This window comes from Budorcas taxicolor, chromosome 4 (genome assembly GCF_023091745.1).
Source record: "Budorcas taxicolor isolate Tak-1 chromosome 4, Takin1.1, whole genome shotgun sequence".
NCBI lineage: Eukaryota > Metazoa > Chordata > Mammalia > Artiodactyla > Bovidae > Budorcas > Budorcas taxicolor.
Window position 1 is genome coordinate 32,355,260 of NC_068913.1, and position 23,752 is coordinate 32,379,011.

The 23,752-nt window shown below is 39.5% G+C and overlaps 1 protein-coding gene across 1 annotated transcript in view; it reads left to right on the top strand.

Moving 5' to 3' along the window:
- DNAH11 (dynein axonemal heavy chain 11) overlaps positions 1-23,752 on the top strand; it is a 355,953-nt gene that overhangs the window by 60,043 nt on the left and 272,158 nt on the right. Inside the window, exons 21-28 of the mRNA XM_052639247.1 lie at positions 6,221-6,379; positions 7,276-7,359; positions 8,702-8,860; positions 11,514-11,636; positions 12,344-12,466; positions 14,982-15,206; positions 16,556-16,647; positions 18,575-18,701. Of these exons, the coding sequence (XP_052495207.1) occupies positions 6,221-6,379; positions 7,276-7,359; positions 8,702-8,860; positions 11,514-11,636; positions 12,344-12,466; positions 14,982-15,206; positions 16,556-16,647; positions 18,575-18,701 (1,092 nt within the window). The remainder of the gene's footprint in view (positions 1-6,220; positions 6,380-7,275; positions 7,360-8,701; positions 8,861-11,513; positions 11,637-12,343; positions 12,467-14,981; positions 15,207-16,555; positions 16,648-18,574; positions 18,702-23,752) is intronic.

Genomic DNA, 23,752 nt, shown 5'->3' on the forward strand with positions numbered 1-23,752 from the left:
TACCTTAGTTTGGCAATTAGTTATGGGTTGAGAATTAGCTGTATAAAACCCAGTTATAAACCATTTTCCCCAAGTAAATTATATTGTGATTTAAATCATGTCTCCCCAGAATGCTGTTATCATCAAAGTACTCATACTAATGAAACTAACAACTACTATTATTTTTTAAACACTTTATATGTCAAGAACTTTGTTAAACATGTTACATGTTATTTATTTCAGTTCTTACAATATCCCTATGATACAGCTTCTATTCTTTTTTTTTCAAATAAAGATGTAATCATGTATAACTGAGTAACTTGTTGGAGATAACACAGTTAATGACAGAATTTTAAAATTTAAAATAAAATTAAAATTTTAGCTGTTTATTTTTTTAAAAGATGAGAAATATTGACCATTGTGCTATTTCCTATGTGATACTTGGTTCATAATTCTTAATCATAGTAAGGAAAATCCATAACTTACTCTTCCCCCCGCCTCTATGTCTATTGCCTCATTCTGTACTTTCTTCTTTAGGCTTGATTACATGTCCTCAGTCTCACTCCCAACTGCACACTATATATGTCTCCATGCTCACTCCCCAAATACATGTTATGTGGTTTTCTGGAGGTGGCTAGTGTTTTAGGGCCTTTCAAGTGAATGCCTGTAACTTATTCTTAATTCTGGGTACAAATATTATTGAGTCATTCAATCCTAGTTCATAATGAGCTACTTTATCATAGTTGACTATAAGAATGTATGTAACAGGCAGATAATCCAAAATGGTGCATAATTCATGAGGCTTGAAAAAAACATTTTAAAATTTTATTAGAAAAATTGTATCTTTGTTTCTCTAAGAATTCTTAACCTAGCAGCCTAACTGATGACTTTGAAGCTTAGATGCAGGACTGGAAGTTTTCCTGGGCTCGTGTGGGCTGCCGTCCTGACTTGACTTCATGCTGGAGATAGTCTTCACTGCTTTTGTTGTTCGTTCGCTCAGTCATGCCTGATTTTCTGTGACCCCATGGGCTGCAGCACGCCAGGCTTCCCTGTCCTTCACTGTCTCCTGGAGTTTGCCTAGACTTATGTCCATGGAGTCAGTGATGCCATCCATTTAGTCCCCTGTTGCCCCCTTCTCCTCCTGCCTTTTTTTTTTTTTTTTTCCGTCCTGCCTTCTGTATTTCCCAGCATCAGGGTCTTTTCCAGTGAGCCAGTTCTTTGCATCAGATGGCCAAAAAATACTCCTTAGACTCTTGTAAAGCTTGAAGCTGACATGGTTTTTTACTTATCTTTCCAAATTTTGGTTTGAATTTAGTTTTAACTGCTTTCAACCATTCATTAAACATCATTCTATAGCATGAGGTCTTTTCTTTCACTTGGCTGAGGGAAAGTGGTTAATTTATTCACTGAAAAGGGAGTAGGTTAGAATATTCTAATACTGTTGTGTTTTCTGTAAGATTATATCTACATTGCAGGTGGTCTCAACAGATTGGATGGGGAGACGTTTTTCCTTGACTAACTAATGCGCTGTGTGTAAACATTTCCTGCAGTTACCATTTATTGAGTCTTACCATTTTCATGCTATACTGTAACACCATAAAGTTACATATTTAAAAGTCAGATATTTAACTCTGCACCTACAGAATATGTTGAAGATTTATACAAAGTTTTGAATATAGTAGGACTCGGTTACTTTTATCTTGAAGTCATTTTCTTATGTGTTTGTTCAGCAAGCGTGTCTAATGTTTATGTAACTAGCTTCAACCCAAGTCAGGTATATGCTTGTTCTGGACTGACATGGTAGGTTCCAGTACTCAAGGCACTTCACTCCAAAAGATGGAAACCATTGACCCACCAGGAACAAGGGAAGTGGTGTGGTACATCTCTCCTTTTATAACCAATTACTGGGAAATTTATATTATGTGGTATTCTCTCTTCATAGACAAAGATACAATGAACAATTGAATTAAAATAATTAGATTTGCATTTGTAGGAATAATTAGTATAACTAATAGGGAAATAATTAAAAATAAATAAAAGGGCTGTTGACTCTGGGGAGTGTGGTTGACTAGCCATTTCGAAAATCCCTCTTTTGTAAAACAGATGCTGAAACATGTCCACAAATACATAATTCTAAATCTATTGCTGAGTTCCCAAGAAAACAAGAGAAGTCTTTAAAGGGCAGGAAAATAGAGTAGCTGAAACCAGGATGGAAAGCAGAGGGAAACATAAAACTCTGTGCTGCTATAGGGGCAAATCAAAGTACCAGAAGTCTAGAACTTAGTAATTAGCCCTTTCAAGGCAAAGGAGGAAATCCTTTTAAGAGGGCTTCCCTGATGCCTCAGCTGGTAAAGAATCCACCTGCAATGTGGGAGACCTCGGTTTGATTGCTGGGTTGGGAAAATCCCTGAGAAGAAGGGAAAGGCTACTCACTCCAGTATATTCTGGCCTGAAGAACTCACCCCATGGACTAGTCCATGGGGTTGCAAAGAGTCGGACACAACTGAACGATTTTCACTTTCACCCTTAATGAGAGGGTGGGCTGGGAAAATCTGTAGCCTGCAGGGAGCCTTTGAGATGACAGTCTTTGCTCAGAATAGGGTGAAAAAACAGAGAAAAGGATCCTCTGGGAATTGGTAAACATGGGCCTGTTCCCCCAAGAGTTGTGGTTCAATTTTGTACTACTCTTATAGCTAAGGAATTTCCAGGTCAGGAAACTGAAATGGTTACAAAGAGTTCCTAGCACACAATAGAAACAAATCCAGATGTCCTCTGGATAGAAAAGAATAAAGTGATCTTATTCTAATCTCTTCAGGGGCCCAACAGCTTAAATTTAGTGAAATTTGAGTTGCCAGTAAAATAAACACACCGTCGTGCATAAGGGCCAACAGAAAGAGCAGATGACAGATACAGACACACATAAAGTGTCAGATATTAGAAAACGTTTGTTGGGACGACTCTGGTGGCGCAGTGGTTAAGACTGTGCTTCCGCTGCAGGAGGCCTGGCTTTGATCCCTGTCAGGGAGCGAAGGTCCCACATGTGGTGCAGCCACATACACACAAAAAAACAACCCAACATTTATTATGGAAATAAAAGGTAATATTGAAAAAAATAAGTAAGTTCTCAGTTTTGAGACTATCAGAAATGATCAGCTGAGTTTGAAAACAGACCAGGGACTTATGGAAATGAAAAATAAAATTATTTTAAAAGACACAACTCAGTAGTGGTTAAAGAACTAGTTAAATTGAAAAGAGGATTAGTGAAATGGAAATGACTTTGGAAGGAACCACTTAGAAGACAGCACATAGGTGAAAGGAGATAAAAAATACAGGAGAGATGAAGAGATACAGAGTAAGAAGTTAGAATGATGTCTAACTCTTCTCCTCAGACTTCCTGGAAGAGAGAATAAGCAGACTATTCGACAAGCAGTGGAGATAGAGTAGCTGGGATTTTTTTTTTTAGAACTGGTCAAAGCATGAATCAACTGATTGACGATATTCACTGATAAAGGTTAAATACGAAGTCAACATCTGCACACATCACAGTGAACTACAGAATACCCATGGCAAAGAGAAAACCTTTAAAGCATCCAGATAGGAACGACAGATTATCTGTTAGAAGTGATACCTGAGGTAAGAGCATATTTGTCACCAGCAACAATGGAAGCTGGGAGATAGATGATTTTCTCCCAATTCTCCAGTGTAAAATTATATTTCAGTAACAAGAGTATTTAAGGTAAACAAAAGCAGAATGCATCAACCATTAACAAATCATCGCTGAAATGACTTCCAATATGTGTATTTCAAGAAAAGAGAGGACAAAGCCAAAATTGATTCTCAGAAAAGACTAATTATATTGACAAATCCCAGGCAGAATTAACAAAGGGAAAACAGAAAAATCCACAATCCTAGGAATAAATAGGAAATGGCACTACAGAAAGAGCAGAAATTCAAAACATCATCAAATATAATCAATGAAATTTAAGCAAAGTGGATACATTTTTGGGAACATAACTTACTAAAACTATCTCAAGAAATAACATACCTGAATAGTCCTATAACTATGAAAAATTAACCAATGGGAAAATAAAAATATAAACCATTAGTTTAAAATAGAATAACAGGCTCTGATGGGATTATAGGTTAATTCAAGGAGCTTTCTGGAAATAAACCTCATTCATATGCTTCCAGAGCCCAGAAGAAGAATGAACACTCAAAAACTGCTGTATGAAGTATGTCTTATTTTTGTGAAAGGGCAGTATGAAAAAGGAAAAATTATAAGCCATTCTTTTTTCTGTACACGTAGATACAAACAAACTAAACCAAATAATCCATATAAATTGGTAGGGTTCATTCCAGGAAAATGTTTAATTTAACATTAGAAAATTAATATAATTCATCATGTTAATAGATTAAGAGAAAAGTCATAACTATCTCAAGAAATGCCAAAAGATCTTTAGGTACCATTCACCATTCACTTCTGATAGAAACTCTATCCTTTTAACCCATTAAAGGATAGCAAAACTCTAAGACATTTTTACCAGAGCACTTAAAAATCCTAGTAGCATCAGGGTTAATGGTGAGATACAGAAATCACTATCAGCAGTAGAATAAATTAATTGTAGCGTATTCACACTGGGTAGTGCTATAAAGTGGTAGAAATGAACTTAATACGTACTTTTCATGAATATATCGAAGTACCTCAGAAATAAAATATATCAAAATTCTTAATGTATAGTGTTCATATAAATTTCAAGCCATAAATTCTAAGAGTTTAGCATTTGCAGTAAAAACACATGTAGTGAAAATATTATAAAATCAGTGATGTTAAATAAAAATTTAGTGATTTTGTTTATAGTGGGAAAGAGAAGGATAAAATTAAGGTCATTTAAAGTTATTAGTAATAAGTATTTCCTAAGCTGGATGGTGTGTATGCTCATAGCCAGACCCCTTTTTATATGTATGGAATTTTTCTAACATTTGTAATACTAAGAGAATTGCAGTTAATGTTTATAAAGGTATAACATGTAAAAATAAAACAACTTACATCATGAAAGAATGTTAGAGTGCTAGTATTCTAATTTGCATTGCAAGAAATTAAGAGAGTTGAAAGTTGATAAATGATTAACTGTGGGTATTTAAAGTTAAGAAACTCAAAAGACCTAAAGTAATAGATAGAATTGTTGGATACTGAGAGAAGGTTGAGAGAAAATATAAAGTAGAAAAGCAATGTTAAATCCTTTGTTTGCAAACCCAGTAAATCTGTCATGTCCAAACTTGATAAATCAATAAGCACAACTTGTGCAGAGAACTGAGAGCTAGAGAAACAGCCTCCAGAAGAATGGGAGAGAGGGCCTTGGGTTCCCAGCTTTTCCTGCATGCACGCTCTTGTGTACTCTTTGCACTTGACCATATTAAAACACTGGTATGTTAATAAAAACTAAAATTAAGAATTGGCTTATCAAAAAAAAAACTGGCTTATTAAGAAAGAAAAGAGTCAGCTGATATTTGGTGTAAAACGTAAACTGTTGTACACTGATGAGATGGTAGGGGAGCCAAATATAATCATATGGTGAAATTTTTCCTGTGTGTGCTCTGTCTCATCAGTCGTGTCCAACTCTTTGTGACCCAATGGAATGCAGCCCGCCAGGCTCCTCTGTCCATGGGATTCTCCAGGCAAGAATACTGGAGTAGGTTGCCATGCCCTCCTCCAGGGGATCTTCCCAGGCCAAGGATGGAACCTGTGTCTCTTATATCTCCTGCACTGGCAGGCAGGTTCCTTACCACTAACGCCACCTGGGAATATTTTGTGTATTGATAATTTCTGGGACATTTTTTAAATTTGAAGGTTGTTTTTTATTTTTAAGTGACTTATTCTTCAGTGGAAGCTTCTCGCACCTCCTCTTTTGCTCCCCAGAAAAGTCCCTAGCTATATGAGGAAAATCAAGAAGACAATTTGTCTTCATAGCAATTTGATACCAGAGCAGATTTTGCTGAAACAGTGTATTGGGGAAGGTATTGAGATCATTATTGTATTCACTGATAGTCTACTCTAGCTTTTTGAGTAGCTGTGAGTTTGCTCATCTAAAGCCTTCTGCATTTTACCAATAATTATATGTCAGATTTCTCTTTCTTTTAAAAATCAAAGTTGTAAATGTTAATGGAACCAGAACACTCTGGCTTCTCTTCTCTGGCAGCTTGTTGGATATTAGGTGTGTTTGTGTTTCTGCTTTCTCCTCAGGCAAATCAAGAGCTTGAGGCATTGGAAGAAGAGATGCTGCAAATGCAGGAATCCACTCATCTTTTTGAAGTGGCTCTTCCAGAGTACAAACAAATGAAGCAGTGTCGCAAAGAGATAAAGTTGCTCAAGGGGCTCTGGGATGTCATTATTTATGTTAGAGTAAGACACTGCTTGTTGAAAGCATGCATGTTTTTTTTTCTTTTAGTATTTCTTTTGTATAAATATGCAATTTTTAGTGCCTGCATAATTTTATAATATCTTAAAATATGTGATTGTTAAACTTTTGCCCCAGAATTAGAGTTCCTATAACTTGTTAGTTGAAGATTCTTCTCTGAATTATTAGTGGTTTTTGTTTTCAGTTCTCAGTGTAACTTGGTATGAGTCTCAAGTCCTTCTAGAGAGTTCTATAGAATATAAATAAATATTGATATATATTGCACACATATGGTCCTCTCTGCATACAAACTCACATATACACCCATGCTTGTACTTATATATGTGTGCTTATATAAACAGGCCTAAAAATAATTTGTATATTGCTAGTTAAGTTACAAACTTAAGTATAAAAATAAGTTCTAAGGAACTAGGCATATTGCAATATGTGTTATACAAGATTTTCTTTGAAGTTAGGTGAAAGCCATATAGAAATACATTTACAAGAAACTCACGAGAGTTTTGGCTATAATGGATGAAGGTTTTTTTTCTAAAAGCTTATCTTATATGTAGAATTATAAAAATATGATATTTAATGGTAACATTATTTATCAATTCATTCAAACTATTCAGGATTAAGTGATAATGATGGTATGTGTATGGAATTTGCCATTGCTTCTAGAAATTAATGTATCACAATGTTTTAGCCTTAAGTTTGACATGTTCTGATAACTTTTTTTGCTTTGGTGTTAGGGAAGCTTTGACAGGTGCAGTTAATACTTAAGTAATTGATTTTCCCCTGGATGATGGAGTTGCTATGTATCATCAGTTTATATATTTTGCTGTGGAGACTTGCTTTCACCAAATGTTGTTGACACTTTTATCTGCTTGTGCGTTTTCAGAGAAGCATTGATAATTGGACTAAAACCCAGTGGAGACAGATTAATGTGGAGCAGATGGAAGTGGAACTCAGAAGGTTTGCCAAGGCAAGTTCCATAACTGTCTGTGATGACGATTTATCTTCCTCTGCACCACCTCCTTCCATCTTCCCTAACCTAGAATCTGCTGTGTTGGGCCGCATGTCCTTATTTACTTCAAACAGGATGATTTGAGACAGGAATTTTTTTTCCCACTCTAGCCAGTTGCACTTGTAATCAAGCCTGCCTTTCTGTGAATGAGTGTATAAAAGCATATTAGGACTAATGAACTGATGAGCAGCGGCTATACTCAGGCACTCTCTGTGGCTGTCTAGAATTAAAAAGAGGTGAAGAGAAGGGCTGAAGGGTTAGGCGTATTAAACTGTTGAATTCTTTCCTTAGCAACCATAAGTGTATTGTATCTTCAAAGGTACCTTTTGATTGTGGGCTTTGGGGCAGCTCACTGGGGTAACCTGTGGAAATATATGAAATATTATGATCTTTACTTTTAACTGGCTACTCTGATATCACAGCGGGGCTCGATACAACAGAACTCAGCTTCTTTGAATATTGTGTTTTGGTATCTAATCGCCACTGTCCTATGCCCTCTAAAAGAAAGTAAAGCCTCTTTGAATAAAGCCAAATGCGTAGCAGTGAGAGGCTGGGCCTTTTGCTCTCTTCTTGCCCCAGAATGTCCTTGCCCAAACCTCGTCCTGTGTTGCACTCCAACCAGCTCTTCCCATCTTTTTCTCCCATTTTCTCCTGGTCCAAGAACCCTAACTGAAATGCCCCGTCATTCTTTCGGATTGCATGGGGTCACTGTGCCCCTCGTTGCTCACTTCCTGCCTGTGTCCTTGACCATTGCATGGCCTCACTGCAGAGTTACAGTTTAAACCCCATCTCAGCTGAAACTCTTGCTTTTTTTCCCCTCTAAGTAGCACTATCCTTTTGTACTGAAATTGTTACTTTATTTTGGGTTTTCTCATTCAAAATTGTTGATATTGTCCCATGAGCCAAGAGGACAATCAAGTCAAGGGCCCTATTTGAATGTCTTAAAGTTGTTTAAACAAGTCAGGTCTTTGGAGGAAGGTCTTAGCAATCCAGTAACAATCTCAGTTTCTTGTGTGTTTATGTTTCTAGAGGAATCTCTATTCGTTCACATGCCCTGTAGACTCTATTATTTCACTGAATAAGAAGCCAGTGTATCTAGGTGTCTTGTACATAGTAGACTAGTACATGAGTGAGTGGATATTTTTCTTTTTTCTCTGGTTTTAGTCTTTAATCTATGAGCTTAAACATGTTTACTCTCTTCCTAATCCAGGAAAAAGCACACATAATTTTTTATAGAAGGCAGATTATAAGGTATATTACTATATGCAAGACCTGGTTTGTTTTTTTCACTTTCCTTTAGGAAATCTGGTCTCTGGATAAGGAGGTTCGCGTGTGGGATGCCTACTCAGGCCTGGAAAGCACAGTGAAGGACACGATGACCTCTCTCAGAGCCGTTGCTGAGTTGCAGAGCCCTGCCCTCAGGGACAGGCATTGGCACCAGCTGATGATGGCCACTGGGGTCAGTGTCCTGGGTCTCATTAACTGAATATTTTTGTGACATGTTATTCCTTGGTTCATATCATTCCTCTGGGATGAAGTGGGATTTGCATCTGATCAGATGCAAGAGGTCAGTCTCCTTGAGACGTGACAAAGGACTGGACATGCAGAGTTCCTGGTTTCAGCCTCTGCTGCCATAGACGAAATGTGTCATTCCCCTGCACCTGCCCTTCTCATGTGTTGAAGCCTGAATCCCCAGGGTGACAGTATTTGGAGATGGAATACTTGGGAGATGATTAGGTCATGAGGGTAGAACTCTAGTGAATGAGGTCAGTACTTTTGTAAGAGGACAAAGGCCCCAGAACTTTCTTTTCTCTACCATGTGAAAATAAGACAGATGTCTGTTAACTAAGAGGGAGGCCTTCACCAAGAACCCAATGAAGCTGGCACCCTGATCTTGGACCTGTAGCCTCTAGAACTGTGAGAAATAAATGTTTGTTGTTTAATCCCCCTGATTAAACTATGGTTTAATAGTCTATGGTGTTTCGTTAAAAGCAGAAAGAAGTAACTAAGACACTCCCTTCCCCCCACTACCACTTTTGTCTCTTACTGGCTATATGACCTCACATAATACACTTAACCTTTTTGTTAACTTTTTATTAATAAAATGAGACGGATGCTATCTACTCTTATACATCATGTATATCTTGTTAGAATCAAGTAAGATAATGTGAAAGCATTTTATAGAGCATGACATGGCTGCAAAAAATCTTATATTTAGTGGAGAGGATGAAAGCACAGAAGTGAATTTAGGAGGAGGGAGAATTTGGAAATAGTGATTCCCTCCCACAATTCATTTAGTAATAGTGTCATGTTTTGTTTTGATGGTCTTTTGATGGTCTTGATTTTATTGCGAAATATAGAATTATTTCTCATGTGTCCATGCCACTTGAGATTATGTTTTCTTTCCCTTCTAAATCTTTTTAAGAGCAAATATACCAAGCTTACATTTTATTTTCTGGGGAAGGTGACCTTCATGAATTTAAAATATATTACAGGCAGCCTGATGTGCTTGTTTTCTGTTAGGCACACGTTGTGAAAAAAGGCTCTCATGATTTGAAGACAGAGTTTGCAGAGTGGGGAAATTGAGGAGAGGCTCAGCCTGGTGAAGTGGGGACGGCCCAGGCTTTACTGGTCCAACCCTAACACCTCTCTGGGATCCTGAGCGAGTTTCTTGCTCTCTCTACCTCAGTTGCCCCTTCCATGAAATACAAGCAATGCTATGGCGCTCCTGTGCAGACTTGGTGAACACACAGGAGATGAGATTACATACAGACCTAGCACGTAGCAAATCCTCAGTAAATGGTCCCTGAAGCTGTTACTATAGTACTTTCCAGAGAGTCTTTCAGATATTGCATATGTAGACTTCATAGTTGATTACTGTGTTCTTTCAGAAAATCTTTATTGAGTCTCCCAACATGGTATGTAGACTGTATGTCCCTACTCCCCACCCCCTCCAAACATTTCCTCTAGTGAACTTTCTCCTCACCACAGGCTCTTACCTGTACTATGCCTCTCTGCAAGCTAGAAAAAGATGTCTTCTTGGCAGACAATTTAGAAAAAGGCATCTTCCTCCAGGCTGCTCTGGGGCATCAGAGCAGCAACTAGATCCAACTTCCAGTTGTCACCTCTTCACTTCCAGTTGTCCATATTCCCTGTACAAACCATGCAGCTCATCAGGGGACCTCGTAACACACCCTGCTCGTTCCTTCTGTAAGACAGACCTGACTCCCATCAGCTCTGGCGTGAGGTCAAACGTGATGCAGAAGTAACTAACTCATCTGGTTTGCTCAGGACTCTTTAGGTTTTAGCCAAGAAGCACCTGGTCCTGGACACACAGGGCTATTTAGTCATCTTGTGCAGAGGCAGAGGTGATCAGCAGTGTTACAGGCTGGGGAGAGCCAGAGAAGACACCAGCTTCCAGGAGGGAGGGACTGGATGTTCAGAGGAGGAGCTGGGATGGAAACCATGTAGTGGGGTCAGCTCTTCATTTGTGAAGGACATGGGTGACTTTGCGCACTTAGGAAGAGCTGAGAGCTTCTTAGCAAATACTGGGGTGGGGAACTCACGAGATGATGAGGAAACGGGAATGACTTTTTTCACATGGTAAATATGAATAATGACAGTATGAGTAAGAATACTTATTTTTTGCCAAGGAACTAAGATTAAATCAATGATAAAACTAGGTTAAATCACGAAAGCAACCGGGAATTATGTTCAGTGAATCGAATACTTAAGAGAAGACAAATGAGCTACTACCAGATTCCTGGGGTTTCAACTAAATTATAATAAATGAATAATGTGATTCTCTTTAAATTTGGGTTTTGCGGGCAAAGGAGATAAGAAATGAGCTGACAAGGGAAGGTTATGAAACAAAAGGAAGTAGTATAGTGTGAACTTGGCCTAAACCTCAGCCCTCGCTTCCGGTGGGTGATGCCTCCGTAACTGTGAGCCAAAAGGCAGTGTCTTTGGTTGTTCACACATTTCAGAACTTGACATGTACTCAGCTGCTGACTTGAGTATATTTAGCTCTGATTCAGTCCTCTGGCCATTAGGTAAAAGAAACCATTAATATATATGGAATCAGTCCTACTTTTTTTTTTCTTCCTAATCAGGTCAGATTTTCCATAAACGAAGCCACAACTTTGGCAGATCTGTTAGCCTTGCGGTTACACCAAGTGGAAGAGGCTGTCCGAAGCATCGTGGACAAGGCAGTGAGAGAGCTGGGGACTGAGAAGGTTGTGTCCTCGGGCTGTTTCTTTCTACCCTGGGCTAATTCTGTGATTGGCACGTGAGCAGACTGGGGAGGAGGCCTTAGGCCCTGTGTGGGGACATGTCTCCCAGCAGGAAAAAGATTCCTTCTCAGCCACAGTAAACGTGTAAAACAAGAGTTGACCCAGTTGATGGTGACAATTATAGCGGAAATCGCTTATGTGTCATTTACTTGGTAGCAAGCAAAGCTCTCCATGCTTTGTACTAATTCGTTTAATTCTCTGAGGATTATGCCTATTCTACAGGTGTGGAAACTGAGATATCGAGAAGTGATTAGCTTACCCAGTTTCAACAAGGGAACTGGGATTCACATTCTGGCGCTTAGAGCACTGCCTATCCTATGCTGGCTAATTTGTACATAATACCTATCAGAGCTTGAAGATAACGTTTTAAGCCCCTTCCTGCTCTGGCATTCCACTTCAGTAAAGGATATAAAATTCAGATCCAATAAAAATGTGATATTGGTGTGATGCTTGTTCTTTTGTGTGATGAAATTCATTCTTGAAACCTCAACACCATGAATTATTTGAAGGAAAGAAAATTGAGGCCAATGATATCCCTCTGTTGGTTTTTTAAAAATTGTAAAAACAGTTTTAAAAATTTCATATGATAGTCTAGTTATTGGTTCTAAATCAAACTTTCGTGCATATAACTAAATGCTGTTGATGTCTAGGTTATTACTGAAATCAGCCAGACCTGGGCAACCATGGAGTTCTCTTACGAAGTTCACTATCGAACAGGCATTCCATTACTGAAGTTTGATGAACTATTGTTTGAAACTCTAGAGCACAACCAAGTAAGATGGATGTTTTTCTTATAGACCTTTCTTTTAAATTATGATTTTAGGCTTTTCCAAAGTTCCAATACTCCTTCTTCATTCATTAGACATCTGCTTGTACCAGACTCTAGGCATAGTACCATTTGGGTTCAAAAGGTAGGAACACTTGTTCTCAAGGAAGTTGCCCTTGAGACAGGAGACAGGTAAGGGTTCCAAAAAGTCTTGCAAGGTGGTGGTACTTCTGCTAAACCTTGAAAGATGGGCTGGTATTCAAGAATGATGATCAGAGAAGAGTAATATATGTAAAGAGGATAGTGTCCCCTTTTAATGGCATCTTGGAATGCCAAAAAGTACCTGACATTCAGAGGTAATTTAAAGGATTTGGTTCCCTTAGAATAAAGATTTTCTTGATAGGAGTAATGAAAAATAAGGTTGGAGAGACAGACCAGAATGCAGCCTATGTGGTCTTGAGTGATAAGAGTATGAGTTGGTGTCTTTTTGGACATGAGAGGTAAGAAAGGTGAAATAAAAACAGTGGTGTTACTATTATTGGACAAAAGGCACTTAGGAAAGAACCTGGTCTAAGAGATGATGCTCTGTTATTTCTGATGTAGTTAAAGTGAGGGACATTGATGTAAAGGTGGAAAGTCAGACCCAGAGCCCAGTGCAGAGGTTTAGTCTAGAACTGAAGGTTGGGAGGTCGTTGTTGGCATCTTGAGGACTGATGAGCTAGATAATGAGAGGAAAAGAGGGTACACTCACCAAGAACAGTAGGGAAGGGCTGCATTTGGTGAGTGAGAGGAGGTGTAAAGGAGGCAGAGTGAGAATGATCGGAGGCATAGTGGAAGAGGACAATCATGGGATAACTTTTCCACCAAAGAAAGTCAATATTATGGAAACAACCTAAATGTCAATTGAAGGATGAATGGATAAAAAAGTGTGTGTGTGTGTGTGTGTATATAAAATGGACTGTTCAGCTGTTAAAAAAGGAGAAATCCTGCTGTTTGTGACCACATGACTGAATGTTGAGGGCATTATGTGAAGTGAGATAACTCAGAAACAACAAATACTGTATGTTCTGTCTTATATGTGGAATCTAAAAAAGCAAAGAGTAGAATGGTGATTACCAGGTGCCAGGGCTTTGGGGAAGAGGGAGATGTTGGTTGAAGGGTACAGACCCCTAGTAAGTTCGGGACATCTTTTATACACTATGGTTGACTATATTATATTGAAAGTTATTGAGAGTAGATCTTAACATTAATGTGTTACTGTTAACACACATGCATGCTCACGCACAAAAGGTCATTATATGGGGGGATGCGAGCGTGCTTAGTCATGTCCGACTCTGTGACCCCATGACTGTAGCCTGCCAGGCTCCTCTGTCCATGGGATTTCTCAGGCAAGAATACTGGAGTGGGTTGCCATTCCCTTCTCCAGGGGATCTTCCTGACCTAGGGCTCAAACTAGGGTCTTCTCCAACTCCTGCCTTGGCAGGTGGATTCTTTTACTACTGAGCCATGGATAGAGGTGTTAACATTATTGTGGTAACCATTTCATAATATATACACACATGTACCAAATCATCACATTGTATGCTTTAAACTTACAGAGCATCTGAGTAATATCTCAACAAAGCTGGGGGTGGGGGGTATAGAAAGAATCAACTGTATTAAATACTTACAGAGGTGAAGGAGAATGAGAAGAGGTTGTTCGGACTCAGTGACTTCCTGAGATTTCAGTGTCAAAGAATAGGGGAAGTGCTCGAGGATCTGCATGGTGTTAAAGCTTAGTAGTACTCTTGCCTGGAAAATCCCATGGGCGGAGGAGCCTGGTAGGTTGCAGTCCAAGGGGTCGCGAAGAGTCGGACACGACTGAGCGACTTCACTTTCACTTTTCACTTTCATGCATTGCAGAAGGAAATGGCAACCCACTCCAGTGTTCTTGCCTGGAGAATCCCAGGGACAGGGGAGCCTGGTGGGCTGCGGTCTATGGGGTTGCACAGAGTTGGACGCGACTGAAGCGACTTAGCAGCAGCAGCAGTGTTAGGACAGCTGCAAAGTTTGGTAGTAAATTCAAAGGGGAGGAAAACTGTGTGTGAAGGCTTAGCAAGCTAGAGGGAAATTTGTTTTATATTTTTCATATTGAAGGAAAAAACCATAACTTTGAAATGATTAGTAGGCAGAGACCATGGGGAGAGTGAAGGAGGATGAAAGAATGAAGTTTAATTCCTGAAACTGCACTGTGGAGCCCAATATATTTTCCTGCCTGCAAAGAGATACATGTTAGTCTTGTAGAAGACATACTACATGTAGTTGCTTACGTTTATCTTTTTCCTTTTAAAGAAACAAAACCATGTTGGTGTGAATATGCCATTACTTCACTAATTTAGCAAATGCTGCCTGAATGCTTATTCCGCATTTTGCTTGCTAGGTCTTAGGGATCCAGCAGAAAAAAGAAGCAATATAGTCCCTCCCTCATGGTGCTCATAGATTACTAATTTAGATGCTATTTCACATTCTTTGCCTTCATTTAGGTTCAGTTACAGACTCTGCTTCAAAGCAAGTATGTAGAATATTTCATTGAGCAAGTCATAAGCTGGCAAAACAAATTAAACACAGCAGACTCCGTCATCTTTACTTGGATCGAAGTCCAGTGCACTTGGTCTCACCTAGAAAGCATCTTTGCTTGTTCAGAAGATATTCGAATCCAACTTGTGAAAGATGCTCAGAGATTTGACAGAGTAGATGCTGAATTGAAGGTTTGTGGAAGACAGGCTATTTTCTATCCTAACAACTTTTTCCAAATAATATAAAAGACTTGTAAAGAAACATCTTTTTCTGAATAATGTAAAAGCCTTATATAAAGAAACATAATTTGGGTTGTTGAATTTATGAAGTCTATGTATGTAATCAGTATTTGCATTTCAGGAGACGGAAGTTAGGAAACTTCTCTGCGTGATGGGTCAGATCAATGTTTCAGGCTCTGTGGTCGTATATGATCTCAGTCACAACTACTCAGGGCCGCCTTTGCCATGCGAAAGGAAACACAGACACAGCATCAATAGATGGGTGTGGCTGGCACCAGTAAAAATTTATAGACGCCAAAAATTGAATTCCATATTATTTTTGTATGTTACAAAGTATTAGATTCCTTTGATTTTTTTGCACTAGTTAAGGATGTAAGCATGAATGGATGTTGTCTTAACTTTGTGCTGTACAAACCCAGGCAGCAGACCTGATACTTCCCACAGACCATGAACTGGCTGCCCTGAAGTAGGCCTAGGAGACAGGTTCGTCTTCACGAAGTAAGAGACTAGGGAGGGGAAGCCAGTAGCAAAGTTACACTATCAGTTATTGGTTTGTTTCATAAGAGCCACAGAGAATACTTGAAAGTATTAGTCACTCAGTCGTGTCTGACTCTTTGTGACCCCGTGGACTGTAGCCCGCCAGGCTCCACTGTCCATGGGATTCTCCAGGCAAGAGTACTAGAGTGGGTTGCCGTTTCCTTCTCCAGGGGATCTTCCTGATCCAGGGATCAAACCCGGGTCTCCTTCATTGCAGGCAGCTTCTTTACTGTCTGAGCCACCAGGGAAGCCCCAGAGAACAGATGGTGAGGTAATATAATAATAAATGATTTGAGAGACTTTAAGCAGAGAATAGTGGCTTTACCTTTTTATATAGAAATGGGGATGAATTATTTTCTCCTTGCTAGCTAAAGCAGAATATCCGAGGGATTCTATTTTGTTTAACTTTTAAGTGGGAAAGAATAGATAAATTGTTTAGTATTCATCTCTCTTAAATATGAATATATTCTTTAAGATTCTGGTTCTCTCTCTCTTAATGTTTTTGTCTGTTTGGTTTAGAAGATAGAAATTCTTCATGGACCCAGAGTGGTGGTAATGCTTATCAAATTTATATTGATAAAAACTGTGATTACACTTTGTTTTTGATGTTCATCTAAAAGGTTAATAGCAGAACAGACATGGTGTTTGTCTCATTAACATTGCTTTCTTATACTTTGTTCTTCACTTTTTAATTCCCCAAAGGGATGAAAAACCTAGAAAAGTAATTTCTAATATCAATGGTTGCATGTTGTACTTTCACACAGGAATTAATGTTCAGAACAGCTAAAATAAAAAATGTTTTAGAGGCAACGTGTGAGCTGCATCTCTATGAAAAACTTAAAGATTTACAGTACAGGTAAGAATACAGCTACAAAGTGATCAATTTGTTACACTTTTGACATTTCTTTTGAATATCTAATAGTGTTTAATATCATGTTACTGTAGATACAACCTCTACTAATTTAAATTTTTGCTTATAGTTGTCTAGTTGCCTTTTACATATTAGGTGGTGTGTGTGTGTGTGTGTGTGTGTGTGTATAGTGATTTAATGCAACTACATCCAAATATATTTCTTTTCCAAGAGGGATATCATAATAGTAAAATAGAATATATTAAGTAGACAGTCAACATGAAAAAAAGATCAACATGATTGATCGATTTTTTTTTTTATCAGTGTCCTATAAATATTAAGTATCTACTGTATCCTAGGAACTGGGACTGTACTCATATAAGTCCTTTGTTTTGTATATAGTTAAATTATACTAGAAATTACCTTTGACAGCATGTTAGTACTTTTGAAATCCGTGTCCTACAGGGCCTTTTATTCAAATAAAATTATACAACAGCTAGTGGTCACATGGAGAAGGCAATGGCACCCCACTCCAGTACTCTTGCCTGGAAAATCCCATGGACAGAGGAGCCTGGAAGGCTGCAGTCCATGGGGTCGCTGGGGGTTGGACACGACTGAGCGACTTCCCTTTCACTTTTCACTTTCATGCATTGGAGAAGGAAATGGCAACTCACTCCAGTGTTCTTGCCTGGAGAATCCCAGGGATGGGGGAGCCTGGTGGGCTGCCATCGATGGGGTCGCACAGAGTCGGACACGACTGAAGTGACTTAGCAGTAGCAGTGGTCACAAGAAAATTCTGACTTTTGATTTAAAACGGGCAGATCAGCTACTAAAAAAGAGCTTTGTGCAGAATAGTGATCACTTTTTATTGCATGGTAGAGGAGCCTCTAGACAAAAATATATTGCATACAATTATTTCATAATCTGGTGGTTTTTTCAAGATAAAGTTGACCATCATTTTAGAAGTGTGGATTTCCACAGAAGTTAATTATTTCTTAGTCGGTGATTTTTGAGGGCTTGGTGGCTCTGCCTCTGGGTTTTCTCTGCTCTGCTAAGAACAGTAAAGTGGAAATGGTTCAGGGTGTAATGACATCCCTGAAAACCAGAGAGAATTGAAGCCACTTATATTTTTTTAGACATTCCATGGGAGAAAGAAAACCTTAAACCAGTTACATGTTGACTAAAGCACTTTGTGCTCAGGGTGAGTGATCCCAAACCCAGTCTTCTCTCCTGCTGTTGAGACGTGTCATTAAGATAAGTGACAATATATTGCACTTGAAAACATGTGGGTTGTTTTTAAATATCTTTTGATATTGATTTCTAACCTAAATCCACATTGACAAGAGAACAGTCTGTATGATTTCAATACCTTTAGACCATGAGACTTTTGCACTTTGTTTTCTGTCCCTGGATATGTTTAAGTATCTCTTAGATGATAGTCTATAGAAACTTGAAAAGAATCTGTATCCTACTGTTGTGTGAAATTGTATAAATCTTAATTATGTTGAATTGGTTCATGGTGTTTTTCAGTTCTACTATATCCTTCTCCTTTACTATATATTCATTCTATTAATTTTTAAGAGTTTGATATTGAAACTCCAACTAAAAATCTTAATTTGTCTAGTTAAAAATAATTGTATATTATAGTGGAACTATAAAGAAAAAGTGACAACAAGTAACACCAACTTAAATTTGATCTGTATTTAGTCTCAACTAATGTCTGTGTGTGTGTGTGTGTGTTTCTCCTTCTACTTGGCACACCTTGTACGTTAGTCACCAACGAAATGATGATGTTATAAGAGAAGGCGATAGGTGCCATGTTAAACAGTGAGCTTATTGAGATGAATGGACAGATTGAGACACTCTGGGTTTTGTTGACATTTTAATAACTGAATGGGCAAAATATGCTTACAATGATGTTTCATTCATACAGGCTTTCTCTTTGTGAAAAAGCTCTTGCTCAGTACCTGGAAACCAAGCGTTTGGCTTTCCCACGCTTCTATTTCATCTCTTCCACAGACTTACTTGACATTCTCTCAAAGGGAACTCAACCTACACAGGTAATACTGATTTTGAAAGCCTCATATTGTCCTTTGTTCACTAAGTAATGTCAGTTTCTCTATCATTGTCTAAATGCTACCTACCATGTCACATGTTCCAAGAGCCAGAAAATATGCAATAAAAATTCTTAATGTAGCAACAGAGAGATGTTAGAGGCAGTGCTGAAGGAACTAGGAAGGATGAGTACCTTGTCCTTGGTGAAGGGACACTGTACAAGTGTCTAGAAAGGAGAACAAATGTACAAGGCTTGGAGCCCTGCAAGAACTTAACGGAAGAAACACCAGTTCCAAATCCCCAGAATTGCGGGACAAGTACTGGGGCTCCACTGCCTGGTTCACAGTTTTCTTGGGAATGACGGGGTCACTGGGAACGAGATCATGGCAGGTACCTTCTTTCAAAAACCTTGCCTCCAGGGTAACCCTTATAATTACTAAGCTGAGCTAGGCTTCAGTGCTGTTCAGAAGGGTATTGGGATAATTTCTGGCTCATCCTCCACCCTCTCATTTTCTCCTACGCATTCAAAAATAAGGTAGCACCCATGACAGTGGGCTTCCCTGGTGGCTCAGATGGTAAAGCGTCTGTCTACAATGCAGGAGACTCAGGTTCGAGCCCTGGGTTGGGAAGATCCCCTGGAGAAGGTAATGGCAATCCGCTCCAGTACTATTGCCTGGAAAATCCCATGAACAGAGGAGCCTGGTAGGCTACAGTCCGTGGGGTCGCAAAGAGTAGGACACAACTGAGCAACTTCACTTTCACTTTCACCCATGACAGTATCAGTATGTAAAGCAAATAAAAGAGGCAATTGTCTTTTGTAATCTGAGAGCACAGATCAGAGACAAACTTTGTGCAAATCCCCAAGCTCTGCTTCCCCTAAACATTTAGAGGATATTGCTTTTCATTATGTCTGTTCGGTTGTTCAGGATCTCAGAGTTGTTACAGCTGACACAGGTATATACTCCTGGGCTTGGCCGCACATCACAGGTTGTGCTTTACTTTTATAGGTTTGTCTCCAGGTTCTTTCTCTAGAAATTTTTATACCATTTTCTTTGGAATATGTGTTACCTCACACTACAGTTTCCTGAATTCTGATGTCCTGTGGACACAGTATTTATCTTCATTATTTCTCTCTCATTCGTTTCTCTTTTTTCAGTTGGAATAGAATTGCTTTACTGTGTTTCAGTTTCTGCTGTACAACAGAGTCGGCTATAAGTATACATGTATCCCCACCCTCTTGGACCTTCCTCCCTCCCCACCCCACCCCCCAATCCACCCATCTAGGTCATCGCAGAGCACTGAGCTGGGCTCCCTGTGCTCGGCAGCAGGTTCCCACTAGCTTTTTCACATGTGGCGGTGTATATATGTCAACCTTAATCTCCCAATGTCGCACCCTCCCCTTCCCCACCTGTGTCCCCATGCCTGTGCCCTTCATCTGCATCTCTGTTCCTGCCCTGCAGCGGGTTCATTTGCACCATTTTTAAAGATTCCACTTGCATACATTAATGTACAATATATGTCTCTCTCTTTCTTCATGCTGTCTGACAGTCTCTAGGCCCATCCACTCATCTACGAATGACTCAGTTCCCTTTCTTTTTGTGACTGAGTAGTATTCCACTGTATGTATGCACCGCATCTTAATCCATGCATTTGTTGATGGACATTTGGGTTGCTTCCATGTCTTGGCTACTGTAAACAGTGTTTCAGTGAACGCTGGAGGGTCCATGTGTCTTTTTGAATTATGACTTTCTCAGGGTACATGCCCAGGAGTGGGATTGCAGGATTGTATCGTAGTTCTATTTTAGTTTTTCATGTGCCTCCATAGTGTTTTTCATAGTTGTTGTACCTGTTTACATCCCCACCAACAGTATAGGAGGGTTGCATTTTTTCTACACCCTCTCTAGCATTTATTATTTGTAAACTTTCTGATGATGGCCATTCTGACCAGGTGAGGTGATACCTCGTTGTGGTTTTGATCTGCAGTTCTCTAAATGATTATGATGTTGACCATCTTTTCGTGTGCCTCTTGGCCATCTGTATGTCCTTGTAGAAATGTTTATTTAGATCTTCTGCCCATTTTTTGATTGGGTTGTTTGTTGTTTAGTTATTGAGCTGCATGAGCTATTTGTGTATTTTGGAAATAAATCCTTTGTTTGCTTTGTTTTCAAATGTTTTGTCCTATCCTGAGAGTTATCTTTTTGGCTTGTTTATGGTTTCCTTTGTTGAGCAGAAGCTTTTAAGTTTCAGTTCGGTTCAGTTGCTCAGTCGTGTCTGACTCTTTGCGACCCCATGGATCGCGGCACGCCAGGCTTCCCTGTCCAACTCCCAGAGTTCACTCAGACTCACGTCCATCGAGTCAGTGATGCCATCCAGCCATCTCATCCTCTGTCATCCCCTTCTCCTCCTGCCCCCAATCCTTCCCAGCATCAGAGACTTTTCCAGTGAGTCAACTCTTCGCATGAGGTGGCCAAAGTACTGGAGTTTCAACTTTAGCATCATTCCTTCCAAAGAAATCCCAGGGCTGATCTCCTTCAGAATGGACTTGTTGGATCTCCTTGCAGTCCAAGGGACTCTCAAGAGTCTTCTCCAACACCACATTCTTGGCACTCAGCCTTCTTCACAGTCAATAAATAGTTTCATTTTTTGTTTCCATTTCATTTCTCTAGGAGGAGGGTCAAAAAAAAAATCTGTGATTTGTTTCAAAGAATGTTCTTACTATGTTTTCCTCTGAGAGTTTTATAGTATCTTGTCTTACACTTAGATCTTTAATCCATATTGAGTTTAATTTTGTGTATAGTGTGAAGTAGTGTTGTAATTTCATTCTTTAGGTGTAGCTGTCCAGGTTTCCCAGCACCACTTACTGAAGAGACTGTTTTTTTCCATTGTATATTCTTGCCTCTTTTGTCATAGGTTAGGTGACTATAGGTGGATTTATTTTTGGGCTTTCTACCCTGTACCTCTGATGTCCTAGGGTGACGATATGAGATAAAGGGTGTCATATCCTATTCCAGGTATATGTTCCTAAACACTTGAAAATTTGAAATACTTAGAATTCTGAATTTTAACTCTGTAAATTAGGTGCATAAATCTGTAAGTAAGAATATGTGTTTTCTTTTATATTCTTTAAACATAATAAACACATGTGTGATATTTTATTGAACAGTAATTACTTACCCAGAATATAGACATGAGACATTTTTGTTTTTCTACAATTATTAATCTCAAATGTGCCCTGCTGAATCTCTTTACACTGAGTAGCAGATCCCTTTATAACACCTTGGGTAGGCATTGTAATGCTCCTGTCCCTTTTTCTTATTAATAATTAAAGAAACCCAAAGCAACTCAGCAAGATCTAGTTTAAAATTCCAAGCTCACCTCTGTGTCAGGACCAGTATTTTACATAAAGAACCTGGAGATGAGATCTTTTATTTCTCCTCCCTATCAATTTATTTTGGGCAGGAGCGGGGGAGGGGTGTCATCTGTCAGTCATCGCCCTTTCTTAATGCATATTCCTGCTTCTCTGTTCAGCAGTGGCTGTTGACCTTGCCCCTTGACAGCCAGTACCCGCATCTGGGTCTCCTGTGGAACAGGAGCAAGTCCGCAGGACAGGGGAGCTTCCCATGGGTGTACACGCAGAGCCACGTCCATCCCAGTGCTGCTAGTTCTTGCCCTTGGCCGTGTAGTCAGTCATCTGTTACATCTTGTTCCTCCTTCCTACCTACACAGATGCGTGAAGTAGGGACATGTCACAGCTTCACCTGCTGCAGGCACCCATGGACTCTGTGAGTGGTTCCCCAACCCTACTCACTGGACAAATTAAAGGGCAGAGGTTGGGGAAACAGTCCTCCGCCTTGAAGCCCCACGAGGAGTGAGGAAAAGTCAGAGCATCCCCCTCTGGGCTGATAACTCACGGGTGTGAGGATGGCCATCTCTCTCTCCCCACCTCCCTGCTGTGCTTTCCCAGAAGGGGTGTGTGGAGGCAGATGGTAAGTTGTTGAGATGTGTCTTGTCAAACCCTGAAGGGACCAACTTGTCTTAATCCCTGTCTGCTCTCTTCAGAGCATGTGCATGCCCAGTGCCCCTCTGTCCTTAATTGAAGTCCTAGGCAGGTGCTAGAGGAGCAGATGACTCACTGTACACTTGTCACCCATTCTGTGTCCTTTCAAATCATCAAAAAGTGCTTCGTGCGTTAGACATGCTTGTTGGCTCACAGGTATATGCATCCCTGATGCCAACTGCTGTTTTTCCATATCCTTCCTAAATTATAGGATGAGGTTTTCCATTTTTTAAAAAGTAAACTTAAAAGATGTACCTTTAAAATAATTCTTTTTATTTTCACAGTATCACTTCAGTGCTTTAGTGTTACCTTTCATATCACTGTGATTAGACAAGTCTTCTTGTCTGCTTCATTCACAGCATTTGAATTGTAAGTTCTAAACTCCCGAACCTCAGGTGCATTTCTCAGTTCTAGTAACACTCTTTAATGTAGGGCTGGTAATGCCAGGCATTAAAAAGATCTTAAATTTTAATGTAGCTGAATATTAAAGTCACAGCAGAGGGAGTCTCCGGAATGGCTCACAGCCATGCTAATGAGTACCAGCCGTGGTGCCATCTATACCATATCAACAAAAGGAGGTAGGATATTTCTGCTTACTAGCTGAATGGGTCTGTCTGACTACGTAGCTCCCGGGTAAATGCAGTTCCCGTGACCTGCCAGCTTTGAAATGATTCAATTTTTGAAACATTTTGAAATTTGAGGTACACTATTTCAAATTTGCTCAAAATTTGACTTCACTGAGATCTTTTTGTTCCACGAATTAAACCTTGAACAATTCAATTTCACATCAAATGTCATCACACTTTTAGGAAAGGGTCCTTATTAGGGAAAGGGTTTAGCTGCCCCTGAGGTGTGAGTACCACCAGCGAGTGACTTGCTGGGGAAGAGGATTGAAAAAGTGCTAAGGATGAGTTGAGTCATCTTGAGCCACAGTCAGCTTCTTTCCCTACAGTGTTTCTGCAAAATCAAGGTGTGGTCTCAACTCTTGGTCACTTACCG